General features: G+C 37.7%; 2 protein-coding genes across 2 annotated transcripts; both read right to left on the bottom strand.

The window, feature by feature from the left end:
• Window positions 1-847: 847 nt before the first annotated feature.
• On the bottom strand, window positions 848-11,347 carry LOC25491066 (uncharacterized). Its single transcript, XM_039832050.1, has 4 exons — window positions 10,515-11,347; window positions 8,657-10,436; window positions 8,002-8,434; window positions 848-1,176 (listed from the first exon to the last, which is right to left on the bottom strand). Exons 1-4 carry the CDS (start codon window positions 11,345-11,347, stop codon window positions 848-850), a joined length of 3,375 nt encoding a protein of 1,124 aa, XP_039687984.1.
• Window positions 11,348-11,668: 321 nt separating this feature from the next.
• LOC120579597 (uncharacterized) lies at window positions 11,669-15,103 on the bottom strand. Its single transcript, XM_039832051.1, has one exon. It carries the CDS (start codon window positions 15,101-15,103, stop codon window positions 11,669-11,671), a length of 3,435 nt encoding a protein of 1,144 aa, XP_039687985.1.
• Window positions 15,104-19,174: the final 4,071 nt, after the last annotated feature.

A 19,174-nucleotide genomic window follows, 5' to 3' on the forward strand; every position in this document is an offset into this window, starting at 1 on the left:
ATGACACAAAAAGATGTTGTACTCTTTTTCCTTTATTAGATTTTTTTTACCATCGGGTTTTTTCTCTAGTAAGGTTTTAATGAGACATGTCTTTGATGGACATCCAAGCAGGAGTGTTATGAATAATAAAGTTGGTGGATGTCCATTATTGATCTTTCAAATTCTTATAATTCCCATTAGTGAATGAATTGTTAGTGCTCTTTGATTGCATGTGATCATTTACCTGCTGATTGGTATCCTATAAATAGGACTCATGTTTTGATGTAAAGATGCACTTGAGAAGTAATACAACATACTCTTTTGTTATCTCGTTTTCTCTACTCTTCTATGTTGTACAATATGTTACGATATTAATCATAACTTCTATGTATGTAATTTTTGTCTATTTCCAATGATTCAAATTTAACTTCAAAATGATCTCCACGTTTCGACTCATTAATCATCGTTTTTGATTTCTAAATGTTTCATCATTTATTAACATAAGTAAAACCCGAAACTAACACCTAATTTTGTATTAACATATTGTATTCGTTTCTTTAAATTTTGTATTCATCACTATTTTCAATCATGATCGACGCGATTCAAATATCTTTTAGAGTTTATATTTTTCTAGAAAGCAATATTATGATGCATTCATCATATTCATTCAACTAACTAACACCTAATTTTTTTTAAAATAAAAACTTTTGAAAACAAAATACTCTTAAAAAAAATCAACAAGTGCATATTTAACCATGAGAATTTATTACTACATCCGATGATTGAAAACAAACAGAAAATAACAATAGGGAAATAAATAGAACACAAACAAAGAAACAAAAATAATACATTTATGTAATCGAAATCTCTAAGTGGTTTCATTTGTGTCAAGTTGATTCATCTTTGAAGTAATTTCCTTAAGCTTCTCATTAATTTCACTTGCTAGATCATTCAAAACGTTTGTGTTCAGAGTGTTGATAAAATTTTCTTGAACGAGACATTGAAACAAGATCAAGGACTTCTCCATCTCCCAATTGGTTCTCTGCACTTTCCCCAATTTCTCTTTTGACTTCATAATCCTATCCATCAAATAGCTCTCTTGGTTCAACTTTTTCTTTCCTTGCTCGTATTCTGAATAATTTTTGAACTTTGTGATAATCCTTTGAACCTCCAATGGGGAAGGCCAGACCTCTGGTCCTGAATGAAATTCGCTAAAAAGTATAGCGCATACATCAATCCCACATAGGGTAGTGAGTTCATCAACCATCTTTTTCAGACTCTTTTTTCTTTTGTTGTAAGTTATTTTCCTTGCAGAATCATTGACCATGAATGCAAGTTTCACCTTCGTTCTCATCCTCAATGTAAAAAAAAATTAGAATTTTTTTGTTTGTTTTGTTTTTGTGTGTGGTTTTCTTCCTCAGACATGAAGTTATTTATATAGCCTAAATTGAGGTGCTCGTATAGTTAGATGACTCGTATAATGACATCATCCGAACAACTTTCAAATATATTTTAAAAGCGAGAAATCCGATTTGTTATCAATATTTTCCTATGAGGTAATAAAGTGATATGAATATATAATATGAATACATAATTTCCATATAAAATTCTTTAATTGTTAATACATGAACATCATCAAATGATATTAATACATGATATAAAGGTGAGATATTATGGGATGTGTAAATATAATTGTTAATGTACATGAACATTCTTCCACTTATATAGAAGATATATAAATTCGACACGTAAATAAATATATGCAAGCTGTACAATTATAATATATGCATGCTACACAATTATTTTAAAATATTGTACCAAAAAAAATTTATTTTAAAATATTGTACCAAAAAAAAACAATTATTTTAAAATATAATTACTATTTGACATAGTTTTATTAAGAAGGTGCATTGAAAGTAATTAGTATTTGACATAAATTATAAAGTAATCAAAACATACATTTCATCTTTCTTGAAACAAAACATACATTTCATCTAGTCAATTATACTTACTTCAAAAAAATTAATATAGTCAATTATATCGTAAAACATACAAAAAAAAAAAAAAAAAAAATGCCAGAGTTTTACTTAAAAAATAACAAGTAATGGCGGGAGAAATGATCACGAGCACTATCCAACATGTTCAACGCTTTTTTTATCGAATGTTCTACATTTTACTCCCTTCGGCTCACAATATTGAAGTTTATATACGATTATAAAAAAAATTATTAACTACGTTGATTTTACTGATAAATTAGTTGCATTTACTAAAACAACATTATTAGTTATAGTTAGTGGCGTAGTTAAATTAAATTAAATTCAATAAATAAAGTTATAATAGTGGGAAAAAAATAATAAATGTTGCATTGATATTGTAAAGTGACAGTTATTTTAAAAAAAAAAAATGTTAAAGAGACAATAATTATGAGACGGATGGAGAACATCACATTTCTTTTTGTTAGAATGGTTTGTCTAATATGTGCAACATTGCACATGTTAAAACAACTAAAAGTAGTAATATTTTTTAATTAAAATACATCAATTATTTGTCAAAAAGTTACATAGTTAATAATGTAAAATGTACAAGTTATAAGACAAACTTACTACTCTAAATTTTTTAACATGTGCAAATTTGCACATAATAGAAAAATTCTTGTTATAGTTAAGAAACAAATATCTATGGACTGATGTTAAGATAGATCCGCATTAATGAAATACTTCATCGGTCTTAAATTGTATGATACGAATGAAACATTAATATTTTAGTTTTTCCATTATATCTTTAATTATTCATTACTTTCTCATACCATTTATTAAGGTCAAAGACAATTTTGTAAAACAACTCATAATATCTATTTTTCACATAAAATTAATTATATTTTTTAATACATGTGAAATACCCAAAATTTCATACAATTTAAGACGGAGAGAGTATTTGTTAAGTTGTATATTGTAAAAAGCTGTATTATGTATTTATATATAAATAATAAAAAATTGAAAAACAAAAATTATGTGTCATACTTGGTGAAGAGATCAATTATGTTGGTAGATTACTAGTATTTAATCACTTTTGTAATATATTGATCAATTATGTGTCATACATTTGACTTACTAATAAAGTTTTGAGTTCAACTTTTGTTATGAGCTTCAGTACTTCTTTGGTGGGAGATCTTTACGTATGTATTTAAACGTTTTTTGTGCTTTGATACCCATTCTGACTTTGGTGAGCTCCCAGAGCCCAACTCCCCTATGTATTTTTCATAAAAAAGAGTTGAAGTGTTGAAATAACCTATGCAATATATGTGAAGTCTATAAATAACCATAAAAAACAAACCCCACAAATTCTATTATATAATTTGAGATTCTTCCTATTTTAATCCTGCAATAGCCTAGTCATATTGGAGGCACGAAAGTGGCAAGAAATCTTGCCATGTGGTTGATGCCACATGGATTTTTTTGATGATGCGGGAAAATAGACTATATATATATATATACACACATACTGGGCTGCTAGATGATTAGAATAGGATGAAAATGGAAATTAACGAATCCTTCGCTCTTGCTACCATAATGTGCTCGTGATTTTCGGATATCAAACCATTAATTGATTTGAATCGTCAATCTTTGAACTCTCGATTTTTATTCGTGGGGAGGGGAAAAAATGAGTAAAAACCCTCATCGAGACTTTGGATTCGGGGGTTGGTTATGCGAAGGGAAGGTGCTAGCACCCTAAGCATCTACGGTATTCCGTAGGAACCTCTTACCTAATTTATCTTGTGCTAAATTGATTTGCTTATTTGAAAATTAATATCTAAAAATCTAAGTGAAAGAATGGAGGGAGAAGAAGTATGTTTTTGGTTATTTTTACTTGATTTGGAAGGATAAAAATCCTATGCCTACATACCCTTAAAGAAAAGGGATCAAAACCAATGTAGTTCACCTAAAAAGTTTCTTTTTGGTGGGTTAGGTTGATTTTAACAATTTTGAAAAAAAAGGTTTTAAGAAGGGATAAGAGGCCTCAAGGCATTAGAGAAAATAAAGTGAGGTTGGTCAAATTTTAATTACAAGAAATCAAGTCTATTATGAATATTAATTCAATTAAGCATTTGATTAAGAAAATAAAAGGAAAAAGGACACTTGGGTTACAAGCCAAGGTTTATTAAGAAAATATTTTTGGAGTTTTGCCTATTTGATTTTTTTGGAAAAAAAGATTTTTCTAAACTAACGGTAAAAACTAACATAGCGGTGCAACGTCGCAAGAAATAAACGTGAGGTGTCGGTGCAAGTGTCGGTGCTTGTGTTACCTACATTATTACATCATTCCTAGATACATTCTATGGTCTCAAGAGAAATATAATAATGAGAAATAAAAAATGCGCAAGATAAATTACATCAATTTCCTAATTATAAACGCTAAAAAAAAAAACAATTAACGACAATAAAATGACAAGAAATTAAAATATGCATGAGATGATTCTAAATAAAATAAAAATGGCAATTATAAAATAAAAACAGTAAATAAAAATAAAAAAACAAATACAATATTTTTGTAAGTTTTTTAGATAATTTTCTTTTAGCCAAAGGGTGCAGAAAGCAAAAACAGAGGTGCAAATAATAAAACTGTAGTGAAAATAAAAAAAGAACAACTGGGCTTGGGCAGAAACGGGTCGTGGGCGGGTCGGTTAGACCCGCCCGGTTCGAAGTTATATAAATAGGGTGTATGACCCATTTTCTCACATTTTTCCATTCATTTCTCTCTCTTCTTTCTCCTTCTTCTCCGTTCTCTCTCTTTTCCTTTTCTTTTTTATGAGTTTTCCGGCGCGGTGGCCGGTGGTGCACCACCGTGCCGGAGTTTTCAAACCACTCTTTTTTCAAAACAAACTACCTTTTTAAACATCCTTTTTCATGTAGATGATAGATCCGGACTTAGATTTCAAAGAAAAGCAATAACACGTTCTAGATCTACAATCAAACAAACGAAAATAAAATACTACCTTTTTTACCTCGGATTCCGATCTGCTTCCTCTCTAATCTTTGAATTCGCTTCTGTTCATCAAACTCGGTTCTGATACTTGTTGAAACGGCGCGATTGAACCTTTGTTTAAATCGGATCCGTTACTCTTATTGTTGTGGGTTCGGATTCGAGTTTGTAAGTGACGGATTCAAAAGAAAAGGTGATGTTTAAGTGCGAAACTTGATTTATTTGAGGTGTTTATGAACAGATTCGGTTTGAATAAAGTGTTGGTTGAAATCGGTTTGGATTTGAGTGTTTGATTTTGAAATTTTTGAAAGAGAAAAAAAAATTAGGGTTTGATGATTGCGGCTACTGGTTGGTGATTCTGTGTTTTTTCGGTTTGCGGCTGTGGAAAATTGTCTGTGAACAGTTCTGATTTCCTCTCCTTCTTTCAAAGACTAAAACAAATTCTTAAAAGGAAATAGATTAAAGGACCATGAATTGGTTTGATGGGTGATTAAGTGATTGTTAAAGGCTGAAACGTTTTTTAGCTAGTCTTGGAAAGAAAAAGCTGACCTTTGCCACTGATGGTGGCGTGTTTGAGCAGAGGAAGAAAAATGGACCTCGGAAAAAAAAAAAAAAGTTCTAACTGACACTTTATTATTACCATAAAAAAAAAACCTTAAAACGGAAGATAAATCTGAATAAAAATACTGAAGAAAGACAGAAAATAAAAATGGAAAATAATAATAAAATAAAACTAAAAGACTAATAAATAAATAAAAAGTGAGGAGAGGGCCCGCAATCGGAACAAAAATGAGGTATTTTAAAATACCTCCCTGCCGAATTTTCGCTGAACTATAAGATCGATCAGAGTCAAACGATGCACGTCTGTGAGATTTTTGGTCAAAATTTAGGGTATGACAGATGCCCCTATTTAAGTTTCTCCGTCACAGGGATTTACAAATATCAACTTTGGAATCCATGGGTCGAAGAGACTTAAATATTAAATACGCTAATTTTGACCAATTGAAATACTGAGAATGCCATGCTCATGACTGTAATAATATGAATGCTTACGATGCACTTACGAATGCAAGGATAGTGAACACCTACTGACTGGGAGACATACATATAAAAATTATTGGGGAGGAAAACCAATTACCATTATACGGAAAGAAAAATTGTCGATTATCTCAACTCGGATAACGACCAACTTACGAAAAGGAAATACCGTCAGTTACCTCAACTCGGATAACGACCAACTTACGAAAAGGAAATACCGTCAGTTACCTCAACTCGGATAACGACCAACTTACGAAAAGGAAATAGGATAACGACCAACTTACGAAAAGGAAATACCGTCAGTTACCTCAACACGGATAACGACCAACTTACGAAAAGGAAATACCGTCAGTTACCTCAACACGGATAACGACCAACTTACGAAAAGGAAATACCGTCAATTACCTCAACACGGATAACGACCAACATAAGAAAAGGAAATACCGTCAGTTATCTCAACCCGGATAACGACCAAACATAAGAAAAGAAAACACCGTCAGTTACCTCAACACGGATAACGACCAACATAAGAAAAGGAAATACCGTCAGTTATCTCAACCCGGATAACGACCAAACATAAGAAAAGAAAACACCGTCAGTTACCTCAACACGGATAACGACCAACATAAGAAAAGTCACATGTTGCCGGTACGAGGATAGCTTACAAAAGTTACTGGGGAGCTAAACTGAATTGACACAAAGATTGCTCGGTGGGACCTGCCACTTGAAATAAACTTTAATTGGTGACAAACTCGAATCAAACACAATGGGGATGACACTTTTTACAGGATACATTGAAATAAGACACTTGGTAATAATGCAACCATGCATGAATGATATTTGTATGCGTGCTATCTATGCATGAATGAATGAATATGTATGAGACACATATGACAATACAACGACAAGATAATTGAGGGATGATTGGGCAGGTCCAGAACGGAAATGGCCCGGTATCATAGTACAAACAACTCGGTAATCTTCATCAGGGCCCAACCCTTTAAGCAAAACACTGATGGGGCAATGAACCAATAGTCAGACCACTAACCGAAGTCGCCATTTCTGGATTTACAGGAGTACTTTCACAAGTTCATGCTTCACATAGTCATTGCTTTTTCTTTGGTATACTTTGAAATCCCTAACTTTTGCCTGGACCGCCCTTTTGGGTTTTCAATCCACCGGGATGCTCTCTTTTTTTGCCTAAGTCGCCCTTTCGGGTTTTCAACTTAGCGAGTTCCTTTTTTTATTTTTTTATTTTTTTATATATTTTTTTTAGCAATGACCACACCCGTGCTTTTGAATCGAACATTGACACATGCTTCTACGATACATGAATTAAAGACAAAATGTTTGTCAATTTTGCTTTTTCCCAAAAGAAAACATAAAGATTTTTTTTTTAAAAGGAATTTTCAAAGTTTTTACCTCAAGTATTAACAGTAAAATGGAAGAAAACTTGCACATAAAATAAATAGGAACTTCAAATAAAAGGCACAGGCTCAAATTGATTTAAAAGAGATGGTAGCCAGCCGAAGGCTTGGCACCACAGATCACAAAGTTTGGAAAATGGTAATTAATATGGGGAAGGTACATTGAACACAATAACCATCATACTTCCTAACACCTTTGAATTCCACTGTTTCGATTGCTTCGATATCGAAGATTTTTTGACGGCTAAGGTGCCCCAAGTGAGTGATGCTTCATCTGATGCAGTTACTTGTCATAATCCTTAATTTTTGCATAGATCGCCCTTGCGGGTTTTCAATCTATCAGGATAATTTTTTGTTTTTTTTGTTTTTTTTTTTTTTGTCTCTAATTTTTGCCTGGACCGCCCTTTCGGGTTTTCAGTCCACCGAGACGCTCATTTTTGGTTTAGGCCGCCCTTTCGGGTTTTCGACCTACCGAGCTGTTCTTTTATACATATTTAGACAAAGTATTTCTTGACTGCATCAGAATTTACAGGACGAGGTAACTCCTCTCCATCCATGGTTGTAAGAATTAAAGCACCACCAGAGAAGGCTCTCTTCACCACATAGGGACCTTCATAATTAGGTGTCCACTTGCCCCTGGGGTCTGGTTGAAAAGACTTGATACTCTTGACCACTAGGTCTCCTTCTTTAAATTCACGGGGACGAACCTTCTTATCAAATGCTTGTTTCATCCTGGTCTGATATAGTTGTCCATGACACAAAGCAGCCATGCGCTTTTCCTCAATCAAATTCAACTGATCGTACCTATTCTGACACCATTCAGCCTCTGATAACTCAGCTTCCATCAAGACTCTCAAAGACGGGATTTCAACTTCTACGGGAAGTATCGCTTCCGTACCATACACCAAGGAAAAAGGGGTTGCCCCTGTTGAAGTACGCACTGAAGTACGGTAACCATATAGAGCATAGGGTAACATCTCATGCCAGTCCTTATAGGTGACTACCATCTTCTGCACAATCTTCTTAATATTCTTGTTTGCAGCTTCGACCGCACCATTCATCTGGGGTCTATAAGGAGAAGAGTTATGATGCTCGATCTTGAAATCATCACACAATTCCTTCATCATTTTATTGTTCAGATTCGTACCATTATCCGTGATAATCTTGTTAGGGACGCCATAGCGACATATGATATTGTTCTTGATAAACCGGACCACCACTTGCTTGGTCACATTGGCATAAGAAGCCGCTTCAACCCACTTGGTGAAGTAGTCAATGGCCACTAGTATGAATCGATGTCCATTGGAAGCTTTTGGTTCGATCCGACCAATCATATCAATGCCCCACATAGAGAACGGCCACGGAGATGAGATAACATTGAGCATAGACGGCGGCACATGAATCTTGTCCGCATAAATCTGGCATTTGTGACATTTCTTAGCATAGTGATGGCAGTCAGCATGCATCGTTATCCAGTAGTAGCCTGCTCTCAATGCTTTCTTAGCCATTGAATATCCACTAGAATGGGTCCCAAATGATCCTTCATGTATCTCATGCATTAACAAATCTGCTTCTCGTCGGTCCACACATCTGAGTAAAACTGAATCAAAGTTCCTTTTGTACAAAACATCTCCACTTAGAAAGAAGTTACCAGACAATCTTCTTAAGGTTCTCTTATCTTTACGGGATGCCCCAGGAGGGTACTCTTGAGTTTGAAGAAACACTTTAATATCATGAAACCACGGCTTATCATCGAAAACTGCTTCGGCTGCAAACACATAAGCAGGCCTATCAAGGAATTTGACACTGATCAGCGGCACGTCGTTGCCATGATTCACTTTGATCATTGAAGATAAAGTAGCTAGGGCATCCGCCATTTGATTCTCATCCCGAGGAATGTGGTGCAGTTCCACCTTGTTGAAGAAAGTCAAAAGACGTCTTGCATAGTCTCTGTACGGTACCAAACCATCATGATGAGTCTCCCATTTTCCTTTGATCTGGTTAATCACAAGAGCAGAATCTCCGTATATGTCAATATTTTTAATCCTCAAGTCAATGGCTTCTTCAATACCCATGATGCAAGCTTCATATTCTGCAATGTTGTTCGTACAATCAAACCGGAGTCTTGCAGTGAAAGGAATGTGAGTACCCTTTGGAGTAAGGATAACTGCCCCTATTCCATTACCATAGACATTAACCGCCCCATCAAATATCAAACCCCACTTGGAGTCTGGATCAGGACCTTCACCAAACAACGGTTCGTCACAATCTTTCATCTTTAAATACATGATCTCTTCATCTGGAAAATCAAACTTGATAGGCTGATAATCTTCAATTGGTTGATGAGCTAAATGGTCAGCCAGAATACTACCTTTGATGGCTTTCTGAGTGCGGTAGACAATATCATACTCGGACAATAACATCTGCCAACGAGCAATTCTTCCTGTTAAAGCCGGCTTCTCAAAAATGTACTTGATCGGATCCATTTTGGATATCAACCAAGTAGTGTGATTAACCATATAGTGACGAAGACGCTTAGCAGCCCATGCCAAAGCGCAACAGGTTTTCTCAAGCATAGAATATCGGGACTCACAATCGGTAAACTTCTTACTCAAGTAGTAAATGGCGTGCTCTTTCTTTCCAGTCTCGTCTTGTTGACCCAACACACAGCCCATAGAATCTTCTAACACAGTCAAATACATGATCAAAGGCCTCCCTTCGACCGGAGGGACAAGAATCGGAGGTTCTAACAAATACCCTTTGATGCTGTCAAAAGCTTTCTGGCAATCTTCCGTCCAAACAATCCCTTGATCTTTACGGAGTAACTTGAATATCGGCCCACATGTGGCAGTCATATGAGAGATGAATCTGGAGATGTAGTTCAGTCTTCCTAGAAAACCTCTAACTTGTTTCTCTGTCCTTGGAGCAGGCATTTCCCTGATAGCTTTGACTTTGTCGGGATCTACTTCAATACCCTTCTGGCTGACGATAAAACCCAAGAGCTTGCCGGATCTAACACCGAAGGTACACTTGTTAGGATTCAAACGGAGTTTGTACTTTCTCAACCGTTGGAACATCTTCAACAAATACTCAACATGTTCTTCTTCAGTGCCTGATTTGACAATCATGTCATCCACATACACTTCAATCTCTTTATGTATCATATCATGGAATATTTTAGTCATGCCTCTCTGGTAAGTGGCACCAGCATTTATCAACCCAAATGGCATTACCAAGTAGCAGAAAGCACCCCAAGGCGTGATGAACGACGTCTTTTCTCTATCTTCTGGAGCCATCTTGATCTGGTTATACCCGGAGAATCCATCCATGAAGGAGAATACCTTGCATCTAGCAGTACTATCAACCAATACATCAATGTGAGGTAAAGGGAAATCATCCTTCGGACTAGCTTTGTTCAAATCCCGATAGTCAACACACATTCTGACCTTACCATCTTTCTTTGGAACGGGCACTATGTTGGCCAACCATTGAGGATACTCAGAGGTAATCAAGAAACCTGCATCAATTTGCTTTCGCACTTCCTCTTTGATCTTGAGAGCCATATCTGGATGAGATCTTCTTAACTTCTGCTTGACTGGAGGACACTCGGGCTTCAAAGGCAAACGGTGTTCCACAACATCATGGTCTAACCCCGGCATGTCTTTGTAGGACCATGCAAATATATCATCATACTCTCTGAGAAGCTCAATTATCTTTTTCTTGACAGACGCCTCCAACGACGCTCCAATCTTAATTTCTTTTTTATCATCCTCAGTGCCCAGGTTGATCAACTCTATTTCTTCCTTGTAAGGCTGAATAGCTTTTCTTTCTTGCTCTAACATCCATCGGAGTTCATCGGGAATCTCTTCATCCTCTTCTACCCAAGCCTCGTAAACTGGGAACTCAAAGTTGGGAGGTAACATAGGGTCATCATGTTCAACGGGCTCATGTATGTTCAGTCTGCATATGATTCATGATTGATTTTTTTTTAGTAAAAGAGTGAATGCAGACCTTTGAAATTGATGTATATTATTTAAAAGAAAAAGAGAACAAGTTTTTTGGTTTTTTGTATTACCATTTTTCCAGAAAAAGCACTAAAATAAAATAACGGCCGTGACAGAAACGACAATTTTCATTAATACTGAAAACAAACTCAAAGCAAAAACAAACCCGACAAGATTTCACTTTCGTCTGGGTAGGACGAAAGGAGTTTTCTAAAAAAAGCAACAAAAAAGACAAACACATTACTTAGAAAGAGGTATCGCAGAAGGGATGTCAACAGCAATCCAATTGCAGCAGTTTCCACCCGGAGTTACAAAGTCAGGGGCCACCTCTTCTGATTGATCTTCCAAGATTGCATTAGTCTCAGGTGGCGCATTAATGAATCCAGCACTGTGAAAAGTACCTCTAGTTGGGTCGAACATCACTTGCTTATTGCCGGAGAAACCCAGACCTTCTTTGCGCTTGTTCTCAGGCAACTGTACTAACTTCCCCCAACCTTCTGCTTTTCCTTCTTGAATTACTCTCTGAGCATCCTTTAGAGAGGCCGTGCATGTTTCACCTCTTGTAGTACCGCTTTCGACCGAAAGTCCTTGGAATGACGTTCCATCCGAACTTTCACCACCAATGAAGGAAAAAGACGACAAATGGCTAACCAAAAGAGCTGATTCGCCACTTACTGTAACAAGTTTTCCACGACTCACAAACTTTAACTTTTGATGAAGGGTGGATGTTACTGCCCCGGCTTCATGAATCCATGGTCTACCGAGTAAACAGCTATAGGAAGCTTGAATATCCATTATCTGGAATGTAACTTTAAACTCTTGGGGCCCAACAGTGATAGGTAAATCTACTTCTCCCCATACCGACTTCCTGGATCCATCAAACGCCCTTACTGATACGCAACTAGGCCTAATAAATCCATCTGAATATGTCAATCTATCAAAGGTCGTCTTCGCCATCACATTGAGAGAAGAACCGGTGTCTATCAAGACATTGGACAAAGAATCTGTTTTGCACATAACAGAGATATGCAAGGCCATATTATGGTTCTTCCCTTCCACTGGGAGGTCTTCATCACTGAAACTCAGATTGTTGCATGCCGTCACATTTCCAACAATGCTCCCAAATTGACCCAAAGTCACATCGTGGTCTACGTAAGCTTGATTCAACACTTTCATCAATGCATCCCTATGAGCATCAGAGCTTGTCAATAGTGACATGATAGAAATCTTTGATGGAGTCTGCAATAACTGATCCACTATCTTATAATCACTTTTCTTGATCAGCTTCAAGATCTCATCATTATCAGTTTCACCAGGTTGAACCACACTCTTACCCTTGCTAGGATCTTGTATTGGCACTGACTCTATCACCGGAGCTTTCTTCTTTGCTTGCACAACAACCGGAAGGATACGTCCACTTCTCAGAATTTGACTACTCTCCGCAATGTTACTCACGGAAGTTGAAGGACTCCAGGATATCTCTTTACCATTCTCTATGATTGTAGGTTCATAGTTATACGGCATGGCGTTTGGAGAGAAAAACGGCTCGGGTCTCGGCACACAAATCACAAGAGGAGTGACAGCTGGCTTGGAATTGTCCTTGAACACTGGAGTAACACCATCAATTGGTTTCGCACTATCCTTGAACACAGGGATTACAACACATACACTCTTGTCCTCCCTCGTGACTACCAGCTCTCCCCGATCCATTAGCCCTTGCACATCATCTTGAACCTGCGCGCAACCGCGGGGATCCACAGAACATACTTCACAAATATTATGATTGTGGCTAAACATAGCTGCCTCACACATCTTCATATGTAACGGAACCAACGGAGTTTTGATATCCTGAGAGCGAGTGACAAGACCCCCTTCTTGATAATCTTCAACCATGTTAACAGTAGGCCCATGGGGTGGCAGAGGATGGTCTGGAGCAGCAGGGTTCGGGTCAGTGAAGGATAAATCTTTGCTGTGAATCAACTTTTGAACTGCCTCTTTAAGGGGGTAACAGTGTTCAATGTCGTGTCCTGGTGCCCCTTGATGGAAGGCACAATTTCGATCAGCACGGTACCAAGGGGGTAAAGGGTTCTGCACACGAGGAGGTGGTAGGGTCTGAACAAGACCTCGGGCAAGCAAGGAAGGTAACAAGGCTTCATATGTCATGGGGATAGGGGGAAATTGGTTTCTTTGAGGGCGAGTATGTTGTTGTTGAGCTCGAGGGCGAGGCTGTTGCTGTTGAGGTGGTGGGGGATAGTATGGTTGTTGATAAAACGGTTGGGGTTGATAAGGTTGTGGTTGATATAGTGGTGGATAATATGGATGGGGTGTTTGAGGCCTTTGTAGTTGATAGTTTGGATTTTGTGGAGCTGGGGTAGGTGGTGGAATGTTAGCAACAAAGGGGTAGCTAGGGTATATAGGCTGGGATCCGCCATGGGCCACCATGCCAACCTCTTGAGCGTTCTTCTTTGAGTACCCATTTCCGAACTTCCTATTACCATTAGATGAACCAGCTGAAGAAGCACCATCTCTACTTACACGTCCCTTACGGACCCAATCTTCAATGCGCACACCCATATCTACCATATCGGTAAACTTCTGTGAAGCACAACCAAGCATCTTCTCTGAGTAGAAAGGGCTCAGAGTCTCATAGAATAGATCGGACACTTCTCTTTCATCCAGAGGCGGACGGATTTGAGCAGACTTTTGAATGAAGCGTTGAGCGTATTCCTTGAAAGATTCCTTATCACCCTGAGTCATAGATTGCAGTTCTTTCCGGTTAGGTGCCAGATAAGAGTTATACTTGTACTGTTGGATGAAAGCATTGGCCAATTCCTCAAAGGTTGTGATGCCCTTCAAATTCATATACCATGTGTGTGCGGGACCAGTCAAACTGTCCTGGAAACAGTGAATAAGCAGAGGCTCATTATTCTTGTGAGCAACCATCTTCCTGACATATGTGACTAAGTGCATCTCAGGGCAAGTATCCCCTGTGTATTTTTCAAAGATCGGCATTTTAAACTTATGAGGTATCACCACATCTGGAACCAAGCAGAGATCATTCACATTCTGACTGAACATTTCTTTACCGCGGATAGTCTTTAACTCTTTGTGCACCGCCTCAAACCTTTCTTCCAAGTTTCCCACCCTATCATCACCAGCCACACTATTGGAGTGATAAACCTGTTCTTCTTCTTGATGAGCAGCATGAACAAGGGGTCCAGCATAGGTCATAGTGGCCTGAGGAAAAGGCTGGCCGGACTGATAAAACGGTGTTTGTTGATGTCCAAAAGGAAACTGCATTTCTGGTGCATTATGACGAACACCTTCATTATTTGCGAGTGGCATGCCCCACGGATAGCCTGGCGGCATATGATACTGAGGAGGAATAGAAGAACCAAGAGAGCCAGCAAGACGAAACCCTGAACTATACATATTTGTCATATCACCAGAGGAAAACTGATTCACCAAGGGCTGTGTAGTACCAATAGTTGCAGTAGAACCAGCAGGCTGAGAGACTTCAACATCTCCCTGAACAGTCTGAACAACTTTTGCTTGAGAGGCTCGTGCCTGTGCGGCCATCATGTCCATCATCATTGCAGTTATTTTTTCCATACCTTCCTTGAGGCTACTAACCTCTTCCCTAAGGTCACTGTTCGTTTGTTCAGCATCTGCCATTTTCCTCTTGAGGTATGCTCGAGTATGATGAACACGGGTAGGTTTGTACTGAATACGTCGGGCCACCTTTGCTTTTCTCCTGAGGCAGAAATGAGGAAAATATGAGACTTGGCTTTGACACTTTTTATGAATGCAATATGATGCATGATATGCTATATGCCAGAATATGCAATTTTTATCGAAGGACCTATAGAAGCAATTTTGTAAACATATCAACCTAAACAATTCATTAAAATTAAAAAAACAAAGTTGATTACAAGATAATTCCCTTTCTAACAACAAAGCCAAGGGATAAACTTTTAAAGTAAAACAAAAATAATTCCCTTTTAACAAACTGAGTCAAGGGATAGACTCCAAAATACATAAATGAAAACTAAGAAAATGACGTGAAACACAAACTGAGAGACTTTCAAGCTTCTGAAGCGGACTAATCCTCAAAATCAGAATGTGGACCATCAAAGAGATCCATACGCTTCTTCTTTCGCCCGGGAATTCGATCAAGGGCGGCATCTTTCTCCTTGATTCTTTCATTCAGCTTGGCGATTATCTCGTCTTTCTGTCGGCTATCATAGGCTTCTTGCTCCAGCAGGCCCATTACAGTCTCATAATCATGATCCTTCTTCTGATACTCTCTTTTCCACCTATGTATCTCACGTTCCGCTTCGGCTAAACGCTCCTGGTACTCTTCCTTGGTTTGTGGGAGTAGAGGTAAAGGTATTTCTGGAACAGTCGAAGATAAGAATCTTGGCAAGGTATAAGGCATACCAAAAGTTGTAGCTCTATCGATCACCCACTGTGTATACGATTCATGTGCGAAGCTCTGTTTCCTTCCCAATTGGATTCCATCAAACTTACGAATAGAGTGCCAAGCTTGCACAAACCGCATCCTCAAACTTGCATGATCATTTTTGTTAAGATAAAACTCGTTGGACAGAGAAAGACTGTCAGGTCTCCCCTTCATAGGGTATCCGTACTGACGCATAGCAAGAGTGGGGTTGTAAGTAATTCCTCCACACGTACCGATAAGGGGCACATTTTCAAACTCTCCACAACTACCAATAATTCCTTCGGTGTTAGTACCCGTATGAACCCACACAATGTCAGCTGGAGTGAGAGGCATGATCCTCTCAGACCAAGAAGCTTTCCCGGTGTTCTCTTTGGAGAAGACAGACTTAGGTAAATGTGAAGCATACCATCTGTATAGCAAGGGTGCACAACAAACGACCAGTCCACCCTCTTGGATATTTCTGTAGTGAATAGAATGGTAAGTGTTTGCAAGTAAAGTGGGAACTGGATTCTTGGCTAGAAAAATCTTAATTGCGTTGAGGTCGACAAAATTGTCCATGTTGGGAAACAAGAAAAGGCCATATATGAGTAAGGTGAAAATAGATTCAAAGGCATTGGTCTTTTTGGCTTTCACAAAGTTGGAGGCTTTTTGGTAGAGGAATTTGGCGGTTAAGCCTTGGAGGTTGTTTTTAATGGTGAAGTGAGGATGAACCAAGTCAGAAGGTTTGAGGTGAAGGGCTTCTGCAATAGTTGCATTTTTGGGGCTGGGTTCAAGGCCGTTGAAAGGTCCTCCCTCGGATACCGGTAAGCCGACCCAAAAGGAATATTCTTCAAGAGTGGGGACCAACTGGTAGTCGGGAAACGTGAAGCAGTGACAAATTGGGTCGTAAAACTGCACCAAAGTCTCTAAAATTCCATCTTCGACCTTCACTTTGAGGAGGTCAAGTAATCTCCCATGACGTTCTCGAAAATCTCTTGGATTAGTCACATGAGATGCTAACTCCCTTAGCCTTGTCAAATCCGGTTTCTTGAAAGTGTACTTCTTAATACTCCTCGTCTTAGAATCCATCTACAATATTTACAAAAAATGCTTGTCTAAGTCCTTCGACAATTTAATGGATGAAAAAAAATACATTTATGAATGAATGCATGGATGCATGCTTATGCTGAAGTACATAGAATACATAATGAGGTTAAGTCCACAATGTTGGAGTCAAAAGGTGACAACGCCATTTGGTAAGGACTATGGTTTCAAATTGTACCTGTATCACGGGTTCTACCAAGTTCCCAAATTACAACTTCCCTTATGAACATATCGGTGTATAGGACCGCTCCTAGTCCAATAACATCCATAAGTAAGTCTAGTTTGAGTGTAGTATCGCGTGTCGACCAAAGTCAAGACTGCTCTTGGTTTAGCCACCGCACTACGTCCTAAAAAAAAGCCAAGATGGGTTAAGGGTGATCTAAAGGTCCTCAACGTTTAGCGGACTTCAAAAATAATAACGCCAATCACGACTGCTCATGACGACATATTATTACTTTTGAAAGACCTATGTTGAGTGGAGTTACATCACGTGTACACATATCGCAGGACCGCTCCTGGTATGGCACTATGATCGTACTCCGTCCTATCTTATGCTTCACTCAAGCCCGGGTGTAGGACTTATCTCACCACTCACATAACAAGGTATGCAAGCAAATATGCACAAAGCATAAACAAATAGTACAACACAAAATAAAATAAAAATAAGGTGGGTTTAACCCGCGTAGAATTTAAGTCCCCAGTGAAGTCGCCATTTCTGTGCTCGTGATTTTCGGATATCAAACCATTAATTGATTTGAATCGTCAATCTTTGAACTCTCGATTTTTATTCGTGGGGAGGGGAAAAAATGAGTAAAAACCCTCATCGAGACTTTGGATTCGGGGGTTGGTTATGCGAAGGGAAGGTGCTAGCACCCTAAGCATCTACGGTATTCCGTAGGAACCTCTTACCTAATTTATCTTGTGCTAAATTGATTTGCTTATTTGAAAATTAATATCTAAAAATCTAAGTGAAAGAATGGAGGGAGAAGAAGTATGTTTTTGGTTATTTTTACTTGATTTGGAAGGATAAAAATCCTATGCCTACATACCCTTAAAGAAAAGGGATCAAAACCAATGTAGTTCACCTAAAAAGTTTCTTTTTGGTGGGTTAGGTTGATTTTAACAATTTTGAAAAAAAAGGTTTTAAGAAGGGATAAGAGGCCTCAAGGCATTAGAGAAAATAAAGTGAGGTTGGTCAAATTTTAATTACAAGAAATCAAGTCTATTATGAATATTAATTCAATTAAGCATTTGATTAAGAAAATAAAAGGAAAAAGGACACTTGGGTTACAAGCCAAGGTTTATTAAGAAAATATTTTTGGAGTTTTGCCTATTTGATTTTTTTGGAAAAAAAGATTTTTCTAAACTAACGGTAAAAACTAACATAGCGGTGCAACGTCGCAAGAAATAAACGTGAGGTGTCGGTGCAAGTGTCGGTGCTTGTGTTACCTACATTATTACATCATTCCTAGATACATTCTATGGTCTCAAGAGAAATATAATAATGAGAAATAAAAAATGCGCAAGATAAATTACATCAATTTCCTAATTATAAACGCTAAAAAAAAAACAATTAACGACAATAAAATGACAAGAAATTAAAATATGCATGAGATGATTCTAAATAAAATAAAAATGGCAATTATAAAATAAAAACAGTAAATAAAAATAAAAAAACAAATACAATATTTTTGTAAGTTTTTTAGATAATTTTCTTTTAGCCAAAGGGTGCAGAAAGCAAAAACAGAGGTGCAAATAATAAAACTGTAGTGAAAATAAAAAAAGAACAACTGGGCTTGGGCAGAAACGGGTCGTGGGCGGGTCGGTTAGACCCGCCCGGTTCGAAGTTATATAAATAGGGTGTATGACCCATTTTCTCACATTTTTCCATTCATTTCTCTCTCTTCTTTCTCCTTCTTCTCCGTTCTCTCTCTTTTCCTTTTCTTTTTTTATGAGTTTTCCGGCGCGGTGGCCGGTGGTGCACCACCGTGCCGGAGTTTTCAAACCACTCTTTTTTCAAAACAAACTACCTTTTTAAACATCCTTTTTCATGTAGATGATAGATCCGGACTTAGATTTCAAAGAAAAGCAATAACACGTTCTAGATCTACAATCAAACAAACGAAAATAAAATACTACCTTTTTTACCTCGGATTCCGATCTGCTTCCTCTCTAATCTTTGAATTCGCTTCTGTTCATCA

Source organism: Medicago truncatula, chromosome 3, assembly GCF_003473485.1.
Source record: "Medicago truncatula cultivar Jemalong A17 chromosome 3, MtrunA17r5.0-ANR, whole genome shotgun sequence".
In the NCBI taxonomy this organism is placed as follows: domain Eukaryota; kingdom Viridiplantae; phylum Streptophyta; class Magnoliopsida; order Fabales; family Fabaceae; genus Medicago; species Medicago truncatula.